Source organism: Schistosoma mansoni, chromosome 6 (assembly GCF_000237925.1).
Source record: "Schistosoma mansoni strain Puerto Rico chromosome 6, complete genome".
NCBI classification, from domain to species: Eukaryota; Metazoa; Platyhelminthes; class Trematoda; order Strigeidida; family Schistosomatidae; genus Schistosoma; species Schistosoma mansoni.
This window is the reverse complement of record NC_031500.1, coordinates 17,458,873-17,470,211: the sequence shown is the minus strand read 5'-3', so window position 1 is coordinate 17,470,211 and position 11,339 is coordinate 17,458,873. Positions and strand designations below refer to the sequence as shown.

The 11,339-nt window shown below is 36.2% G+C and overlaps 1 protein-coding gene across 1 annotated transcript; it reads right to left on the bottom strand.

The window, feature by feature from the left end:
* Window positions 1-245: 245 nt before the first annotated feature.
* Smp_203070 (uncharacterized protein) lies at window positions 246-770 on the bottom strand (the record flags this gene model as incomplete). The annotated part of the gene is made up of 2 exons (XM_018798446.1): window positions 246-274; window positions 650-770. 2 exons carry the CDS (start codon window positions 768-770, stop codon window positions 246-248), a joined length of 150 nt encoding a protein of 49 aa, XP_018653387.1.
* Between the last annotated feature and the right edge of the window lie 10,569 nt (window positions 771-11,339).

Genomic DNA, 11,339 nt, shown 5'->3' with positions numbered 1-11,339 from the left:
TACAACCAATGGGCAAGTAGATTGAGATGCAAATATGCGTTTAATGAGACTCACTGATACATCTACATAGTGGATTAATTGTTTAAGTTACAGCAGGTAGGCAAGTTGAGTCTATACCGCAGTGTATATAGAAGAAGCGTGAAAAACGAAATGGCAAAAGCGTATTTATTTATATCAGAGTAGTCATACAATAATAAATAAATATGAGATCATTTCATCTTGAACATGACATCCTTGTGGAGACATCATCCAAACCTCAAAAACGGTTCACGTCCTAGGAAAACAAAAGAAACGTTTAGTTACCTCGTGATAAATAAACACGAACTAAATGTGATTTATGAGCAAAGATAGATATTGACTAGCAGTGGAATCCAGCACGCGCGACACTTCGTCCTATTTGTGACTGGTCAGTTGGATGTACCTGCATCTCAGAGTAGATGTTCACTCTGGGACTCGTACTCAGTACCGTTCGCTTCAAACTCCATCGCGTTATCCACTTATCTACTGAGTCGTTATAGCCACTTGCTTGTGCAATGGGGTGAGGTTTAAATTCACTTGGTATTGTTTAGTTGAATCTTCCCATTGACGTATAGGAACAATATCAAGTGAATTTAAATGTGATTTATATTGTTTGAATAAGTAAACTCACTTTCTAGAAAATGTGGATGAAGAGGTTCTCCATCCACAATGCTAAAGTAAATGCAATATAGAAATATACAGAAGAGAATGGTTTTGATCAGTAGATGTTTCACTGCATAGATTGAATCCATGATCAGTACAACGAATTGGTTATTCAATATACACTTCATTATTTATACATTGTTGTTTTCTATGTGTACATACTTGTGACCAATCAATCTCCAAATATTTAGTTTCTCATTTAATGTAATCATCAATGTGAACTAAATTATTTCAGTTACCTGTTATATCTGTTTAAACAAATTCACACATGTGAAATGTTACACACAAAATTTTGTACTATTCTAAATAATCTAAATGTTTTTTTATGAGATGAACTAAGTGAGGTGAAATGTGTGGATGTTCCCAGAACCATTTCTCAGTCATGTTACTCCTATCTGTAACTTATTTCCATAATGATTGTTACTTACTTACGCCTGTAGCTCCTCCGGGGGCTACTGCCGGTCCCGAGCCCGGGTGAAGGAGGAGGTTTGGGCATGGGGTTAGCGACCCCATCCCGTACAAAACCAACTTGCTAAACACACGCTAACCAGAAAAAATTATTCAAACCATAATGATTGTAGGATATTCTAAATATTTTTGTGAGATGAGCTGATATGTATTGGGTCATTAATCGATATATTCCTCAGACAAAATATACTTGACCACTCACTTCGTTATTGTTGCAGTAGAACTACTAATGTAAATGTTGTATGATGTATTGAAGTTTTGAAAACATTCACTGATGATCAATTGTTGTGTTTATATGTACCAATGATTCCTTTGTACTTGATGACTGCTTGATTTCGAATTGCAAATGCAATACATTCGTTCATGTTCACCTAGTACTTCTTGATGAAATTGCGTTATTTCTAGGATTTCTAGTTTATACTATAATTTAAATACTTCTAATTATTACATACGCGTCGTGAGTGAGCCTGCGATAGAACAGTTGGACCTACATTCAACTTCTGAAGCTTTTGAGGATTATTTGGAAGGGTTGGAGATATGGAGCATGTTCACTGTCTTCTTTTAGGCAGGGGCTAGCTGTGGCACATTTTCTTACATTCATCGGTAAAGAAGCCTACAGTTTACTAAAACCTTTGGCATATCCTGAAAAGTCTATCTTGCACCCTTATACAACTCTCAAGGAACTACTATTAAATCGTGTGAAGTGCACCAGTTTTAAATGTCGTGAGTTGATTCGTCTGAATAACCAAAAGTTTAGGGAATTCATCCTTGAATTGCAAAGACAAACTGCCAAATGCAATTTCGATGATCAAATTTATGTACAGCTTAGGGATCGATTGATTGCAGGAGTTAGCATATGCGGTCTGGAAAGAGAATTTTTATGAATGTCAAACTATTCCTTTCAAGATTCTAGAACTGCATCTATGAACTATGAAGCAGTGAATGAACGTGATATCCCATTCTCGTGAAAATATGAAAGGTAATTCAACAACAAATCACAAAGCAAACAACAAAGATTAGAGCAAGTTTGGTAAATGTTTATCCTTTGGAAAATTCCATTCTCGTAATTCATGTGCATTTCGTAATGCTTAATGTTTTAAATGTGGTAAGATAGGACACATTCAGTCAGTATGCGAAACTACTGTTCACTTTGCTTCAAGTGGTATTAAATCTTGTAATTTAGATCCCAATAATTCGACTGTTCCTAATGATCATTTATCTTTATCCACCTTTTTGAAAGGTGATGTTCATTTCAATAGCGACTATATACATCCCTTGGTTCGTTTCATGATTTTATTGTGGACACAGGTATTATAGAGTCCATCATTTCATTCAAGAACTTGAGATCTGTAGATCCTAATATTGTGGTATGACCCACTGAAGTTTCAATATTGGGGATTACTGGAAACAGACCGCCCATAAGAGGATGTTGTAAATTACTAATAAGAGATGATAACTCTTCATATATACCTTGTGAATTTTTAGTTAGCGAGGCAGGACTGTCAATTCTGGGTTTAAAAAATCTGAAAAGGCTTAAAGTGGAATTGTCTTTACTAATTTCTGCAGAAAATTCTGATACTTTACTTAAGGATTTGATATATGCGTGTGCTAAGTGTAGTGGAGGTATGAAAATTCAGCCTATAAAACTTCAAGTACAGGGTGAACCAGTCTTTCATAAAAGACGAATAATTCTTTATGATTTTCGAGAAGCAGTACATAAGACATTGAACGATTTGTGTGCGAAAGGTATAATTGAATCGATTCAGTTTTCAGCATGGAGTACTCCTATTGTTACGCATTGAAGTCGAATGGCAAGACCCCTAGAATATGTGGTCACTATAGAATAACACTGAACTCCCGTTTGTCGAATCAAACATGAACGACGATGGAGGCTGAAGATATTCTAAATCGACTTCATGGTTCTAAAGTGGACTTAAGATATGCTTATGTTCAAGTCCCTTTAGATGAATCTTCATCTATTTTGACCACAATTAACACTCCTTTTGGTCTGTTCAAACACAACTTCCTTCCATTTGATCTTAGTTGTTCTCCAGCCATATTTCAGGAAGTGATGAATAAGGTAGTCAGTGATGTTGAAGGTGTTGAAGTTTATCAAGATGATCTCATTGTTCATGGTTCTGATGAGGTAGTTCGTGACTGGAGACTTATGGCTCTATTGCGTCGTTTAATTGAGAAGAATATTACGGCCGATCCAAATAAGTGTTCATTTAGTGTATCTAGTTTCGAGTGTCTTGGATACCTAGTTGATGGTAATGGTTTTTGATCAGATATGAAACGACTAGCTCCACCGACAAATGCACCGTCTCCAAAAAATCTCACAGAACTACGTTCATTATTTGGTGCTCTTCAATACCATTCCTGTTGTATTCCTAATTTCTCTTGTTGTACCCACTCTTTATTTAATACTTTGACATCAAATTCATTCAAATGGGGTGAGGAACAAGAGTCATGCTTCTGAAATCTACCAACATTTCTTCAAAGTTATGCTATTCTACGAACTTACTCACCCAGTGTACATTCTGTTCTTATTACTGATTCATCACCTGTGGGTATTTGTGCAGTTTTGGAGAAGGAAGTTAGACTATGAATCTGTAGTGACCTCTTTTTTTCGACAAGAACGCGATTGGTATAATAGAAACTATTATTATTATAACCAATTGTACCAGTGATTGTTTTATCGTACTCGTTGTTGTTTAACTGTATCAAAGTCGCTTTTCGTTCGGTCGTCCGCCTTGTTTGATTCGAACTTTCTTACGCTCTGCCCTTATTGCTAGTAATCTTTGGCACTTCTCGGTATTCTTTCCATACCACGAGATCGCCAATAAATATACTTTATCTGGACTAATTACAGCCTTCTGGTTTGCGAGTTATCGAGGGGACCAAGTCGTTTTTGAGCGCGTAATCTCATTGTAGTGATGATCATAATCCATCAAGAGTCGACGCCATCTACAAATCTATGCTTCAAGTAAACTTACTTTTACTGAACAAGGTTATCCACAAACTCAGCGAGAAGCATTAGCTGTGTTTTGGGCTGTTAAAAGACTTTATAAATATTTATTTGGAAAGAAGTTTACCGTTGTTACTGATCATGAAGCTTTAAAGTTTATTTATCATCCTGAAAAATCCTTAGCACGTTCCTCAACTGTTATGGTTCAACGATAGAGTATTGTTTGAGTGCCAAATTCATCATGTTGACTACAATTACCGACAATAATTACAAGATAGACCTGTTAATACTTCAGACTATACCGGTGAAACGTCCAGACCTCATTGAAAAAACTCGTAGATACTTTGGATGTATACTCAGTGCTATACGGAAAGGTTGAAATGCTAATTTGGAATGTAGATTTCGTGTCTATTTTTTTAAAGCGGGATGAGTCACCTACTACTCCTGATGATATTTTGTGTGTAAATGATCGTGTTGTTATTCCTTCTTCACTACGTAAATCTGCTTTTGAAGATTTTCATATTAGACATGTTGGTGGCCAGAGTTAAATGCAGATAAATGTCATACAGCAAACAATTGTGAAAAATATCATAAGTTGAAAAGTCAGTCATCGAAGTGGACTCCATGGTCAGTATCGTCTGAGGCCTGACAGAGAATTCATGCAGACTATTGTGGTTCATTTCTTGACAAATACTATGCGCTTGTAGTTATTGGTTCTTTTCCTAAGTGGTCTGTAGGATTTTATTTGTCCTACAGATATACTATTAGAACTGTAAACGCGATACTGGCGATCCCAGAGTCTATGTGAAAGCTATAGTCAGAACAAGGACAATTTGGCTTTAAAGTCTATCTGTTTCTAAGCACAAAAACAATTAGATTAATACAATAATTAAAGAAATACAGTCATTAGATGGAATGCACAAACATACCGACCAGTATTGCGTGTCTTATGGAAATGAATAAAAATTATGAGTCACATTAATATAATAGGATAATAATGTCTTTCAATTGGTAGGTCACATGCAACAGGGATAGTTTACAGACACATCAGACCAGATTGACTGGGTGGTGGGAGCTTAAGCGACGATTTGATTGGTTAGTTATGGACATGACTAACATGGTCTGAAGATTTTTTCACACCTTCACCGAATTCTGAGTTCACAATCGAAGCATTAATGATGAATGTGTCTAGTCGAGAAGGGGTTCCCATAGTGTTAGTGACTGATAATGGTTCTCATTTCGCTGCGGATGCAGTCACTATCTGGTTGAATGGCATAGGGTGCAGACATCTGTTTACTGCTCGCCGACACCCTTGTTGTAATGGTCAGGCAGAAAATGTCGTCAGTCCATTTAAAACTGCTATTGATTCTATTGCTGCTTCAACATTAAATGAACTGGAGGGAAGAGTAGATGCATTTCTACTTCAATATAGAAATGCTAAACATTTTGTGACGAAAGACTTCATCAAAGCTATTAAAAAGAAGAATTCTTCGTTCGAATATGAGATGTTTGAAGTCTGCAGAAGTTACATATGTAATAAATAATAAACCTGCAATATGTAACTCTTATCATCACTCTCGCAGTGGAGAAGATGGTATACTAGGTTATGCACCATCAACGCAACCCCAACATGCAGGCACCTGTCTTAATTGTCTACCAAAACAAATACAACAAATTATTCAACCTCACCAAAATAAGGATTTTTTTTTCGGCCTCCAGAGATCCCTTGTTCCACTAGCACTACAATTCGCTCATGCTATAGCCCATGCGATCCAGCAAACACATTGAACCATAGTCCAGGCATAGCTAGAACTCATACCTTCGATAAGGATGCTCTCGGTTTCTTTACACTACACACTCCCTTTTTAAACTTATTACTTATTAACGCACGTTCACTTCTGAACAAAATTTCAGCCTTGTGAACCTTAGCCTTTCTAGCCAAGCCTTCTTTTATACTTATCACTGAAACGTGGTGTTATCCAGCAGTGGCCGATTCCGAATTAAATATCCAAAACTATCGACTCTATCGTTGTGACAGAGAAACTAAGCGAGGAGGCGGTTGTCTTATATTTGCTTTGGATACCTTAACAACTAATAAAGTTGAAGATAGTATCTTGAATAGTTTACCAGAATCGATCTGGATATCAATCAATACCCTAAACCATAGTCTACTCCTAGGTTGTATATATAGAGCTCCTGATAGTACTGATAATTTGAATGATCGTATTATCAATGCATTTATACACGCATCTACTCTAAACTTCAGCGCTAAGATTATCACTGGTGATTTCAATTATCCTGGGATTAACTGGAGTACCGGTAGTTGTCAGTCTAGCAATGATGAATTTTTATCAATCCTTAATCTGTACTGCTGGTCACAGTGGGTTCGTACCCCAACAAGGGGTGATAATACACTTGATCTAATATTTAGTAGAGATATCATTCCCCTATCTGTACAAGTATACAACGAGTTTGAAAGCAGTGATCATAGGATAGTAACTTGTGCTCTCCCCATCTATCCCTCCTACAACCGACCAATTCAAAGAACCTGCAATTATAGAGACTATAAGCATACAGACTGGGACCTCTTGCGCTCACTGATCAAACTCTCAGACTGGGATGAATTCTTCTCATGTAATAGTCTGACAGATGCCATCAATATATTCTATTTCATTGTTAACTCTTGTCTAGACTCCTGTGCACCAATTAAGACTTACAGGATTAGTAAACATTACGAATTATATATACCAGCTAAATATCGTAATAAACTAAGACGCCTAAAGAAACGTTATTTTAAATCTAACGACTTCACGGCAGTCACACAAATAACAATAATTTTTAACCAAATTAAAGAGAAACATAGGTTAAAAGCCATCAATGAAGAGCTATTAGCACTACGTACTAGCTCAAAAGTGCAAAACCTAATCCACCTTTACAATAAACGTGCTAAATCAACTCAAAAGGTTGATATACCATGCATCCTGCATAATAATAGTTTTATATATGACCCAAAAACTATAGCAGACCTTTTCAGTGGTAATTTTGCAAATGACAAAGAATCCATAAATGGCTCTGTTTCTAGAGTTATATGCTTGACTGGTAGCTCAATAACATCTATCTCCTTCACATGTCTGAAAATTAGTAAGGTTATAAATAAGCTCAAGGTTTCGAAAGGTCACGGTGCAGACGGGATTTCATCATTTCTCTACAAATATGGTGGTCCAGATATCCAACTTCTTCTCCTTAAACTGTTTACCCTCTCTATGGAATCAGGCTCTTATCCTGACCGTTGGAAAACCGCGTACATCATACCACGTTACAAATCCGGAGATAAGACTGACATGAACAACTATCGGCCAATAAATATTACTCCAGTTATCTCTAGGATTATGGAAAAAATTATTAGTGACGAACTATCCAACTATTTATTGACTGAACAATTTATTGATGATTCGCAACATGGATTTCTTAAAAATCGATCCTGTATGACATGTCATTTTGACTTCTTTAATTTAGTCTATTCGCTTCGTAGCCAAGGATATCTAGTATTAGTGCTATACCTGGACATTTCTAAGGCCTTCGACATGGTCAACCACCAACTTCTCATAGGTAAACTCGCATCTTATGGGGTCGAAAACCCGTTACTAGCCTGGTTTGATTCCTTCCTCAGCAATCGACATCAAATAGTTAAAATCAACTCTTCATTGTCGAACGCAGTCCCTGTTAGAAGTGGGGTAATTCAGGGTAGTGTCTTAGGTCCTTTGCTCTTTTTAGTTTTCATTAATGATATTTGTGAGTGTTTTAGTGTGGGTAAGTCCCTTTTGTTTGCAGACGATCTTAAGGTGGTGTACTCATTTTCTCCACATGAGCTGAGCAATATTCGAAATTGCATCAGCACGGAGCTTAACAAGGTAGCACAGTGGTGCTCAAAATGGCATCTGGAGCTCAATACAGCTAAATGTGGTTGGCTATGCTTCGGTGATACATCACTCAACCTCGATCTTACCATAAATGATGAAGTGTTATCTAGGTTACACACAGTAGATGATCTAGGACTTAGGTACTCCGATGACTTGTCGTCTACTGAACAGGTAATGAAACAAACGTCCAAGTCTCAACGCCTTATAGGTTTCATAACTCGAAACCTTCATAACAGCGAATCTCGTATTCTAATGTACAAAGTCTGTGTTCGACCACTCCTCGAATACTGCGCGTTTCTCCTTAGTAGCACGCGCATAAAGGATAAATTAAGACTGGAATCAGTACAGAGACGATTTACATTTCGTACTCTTGGACCTGATAGTGTCTTGACATATAATTCGAGATGTAGTAAACTAGGACTTGACCCTTTATGGATGAGGAGACTCAAACTTAACCTTATCTTCTTTTTCAAAATACTTAACAAACTCTCCTTCACATCCAGTCAGGCGATTCAATATGCTAAAGCCCCACATTACGACATTCGTAACTCCTTGTTTTTAGCGAAACAAACATATTCTAGATCTTCTCTCTATATGAATTACTTTACCTGTAAGTTTTCTAGACTCTGGAATAATTTACCCCAAACTATCCGTATGTTAAACTCTCTCCCATTGTTTGTTCGCTCAATTAATGCTTTTTGCTCCTCTGAAAATGCATTAAATGCTCTAGCGCCTGCAAGTGTATCTTACTCCACAAGTGAGATTATAGGAACTTTAAATGTTTAACCTCTTACTTGCTATCATTGATTTGTTGTTCCGTGCTCTTTGCTTTAATCTTACTTTCTCTAGTTGTAGATAATTAATAATAACTCGCTCTGGCACTGGTAATAACATTACAGAACAATGTTGATCAATCATAAGGCTATCCACTTGATGAAAAAATGACAAGTTCCCTGGTGTTGCATTGGCTTGCCGTGATATATGCCATATTTAAACTGTTTATCAATTACTAAACCAGCAAACATAAAACTTTCTTATATTTCATGTTTGTTCTCTACATTAAATGTTGATTTTTATAACAATCTGATCATGCCTGTAAACTGGTGTGAATTCTGTAAATATTATTTTCAGAATATATTATTATTATTATTATATTAACGTGGAAATGATCTTCGACCAGCCACTGGGATTGTGTTGAAGAAAGTCGGGAAATCTGTGGTGCGAATTCTAGATATCAATGACTTGAGTATACATAACCGACATGTTGATCAAATACAATTCTAGGACCCAGGTGAGTCTGTTCCAATTTCGGTTGTTAATTATAATACTATCGAGTACATTCTGGATAATATAGAGTTTTTATCCAAAACACTGTCAGACAAACATAGAATGAATTTAAGAAGAAGATGTACGATCGATTAGAGACACTGAGACTCCGATTTGATCTGTGGCAGATGTGGTGTTTGAATGAACCAATGATTCTTTTGTACTTGATGACTGCTTGATTTCGAATTTCAAATACAATACATTCGTTCATGTTCACCTAGTACTTCTTGATGAAATTGCGTTATTTCTGGGATTCCTAGTTTACACTCTAATTCGAAAACTCTTATTTATCACATCGTTATATGGAGCTCTTATTCATGTTGATGCTAAAATCTTTTCGATTTTGTCTAAAATAGTCGTTTGTCTTAATTTCGACTACTACATACAAGCTGTTGACTCCTGATTAAAAGGAGACAGTGAGGTGTTAGAAAAAATTCAAAGAACCATAAGTAAGCTGATTCCTGGTATAGCAAGTATCTCGTTTGATGTTTGACTGGTTAAACTAAACTTCTTTCCATTGTCATTGATTGGTATTTTCCTCACATGAAAATTACAATATACTTGATTATTTATTTTGTTATTATAGTTGTAAGCGTGAGTCAATTAAAGCTAGACCACCAGGGAAAACCTGGAAGCACTGGACTGCCGTTTCGTCCTACTATGGGACTCCTCAGCAGTGCGTATCCACGATCTCACCTCTCGAGATTCGGACTCGGGACCTACCAATCTCGCGGCAGAGCACTTTACCGATAGACCAGTGAGCCGGCATCCCATGGTGTTCTTGTATAACTCCAACCAATCCACAAAATTGAGCAACGGTTCCCCAATTGTCTTCAATGAGTTTGTTATTATTACTACAGTAGAACTACTAATTAGAAAATGTTGCATGATGTATTCAAAGTTCATTCAGTTCATTTTAGAAAAACACTCCAAAAAAAAATGAAGAAAAATCTACATAATAGTAAATACTATTAATATTAATGAAATAGCAACTATTTAAATAATCCTTATTACTAAATGAACTTTTATTAAAAGTGTAAAAAATTTAGTTCATTGAATTCTATTTTAACTGTTATTTCGTAGGCAACATATTTTCTTATTAAAGATTAATTATAATTTTCTTTGATTAATTAAGTGGTAATAATAATAATAATAATAATAACCCAAGAATGTGTAGGTGTTGAACAATCAGTGATATGGAACTTGTCACTCTACATTAACTTCATTGACTCTGAGAAGGCGTTTGATAGTGTGGATAGGATAAGACTATAGAGGCTTCTTCGATAATACAGTGTCAATTGAAGTGTAATGGTAGGCACGGACAAAATCAACCTTTGAAAATTTGTTAAAACAGTTAGATTATGAGTGAAGTCATGTAAGTGTGAAAGAAGATATTTATTTGGTATAGTCCGACTGTTAAGAGTTCAATAGTAGCCACAAGGTCTACCCTCGGAAGAGTTTTTCTTGGGTACCATATGGAGCGATGATGCCAATAGACTGTCGGAGGGGTGTATGATATTTAACTCTATTATCTTGTTGAATTCGTTCTATGAGAGAGCCAGACGAAATGGGTCTAGGAGCCTTGGACATGCAAACACTGGTGGTCCCTCTGTCTTAATGTGATTTACGACTGTGTGTATGTGTGTGTGTCGGTTTCACACATTTGAAACTCGGTTGTAATAAGTCCGAGAACTGATTAAGCAAATCAGTGTATTTGTCATTCTCGCAATCAGGTTTGATTAATAAAATTATGATATATATATATATAAAATAAATATATATATAAAATTATGATATAATTCATTTAATTTCACTGCTATGATCAGCAAGTACAAGTTTCCTGTTTTTAATATCTACGAGTATTTTATAGGATCGCAGAAAATCAACACTGATTATGGGAACGAGGACGTCGGATACGATGAAGCTCCATAAAAAGTTGGATTTGGGAACGAAATGTAATTGCAACTGCCTTTTAT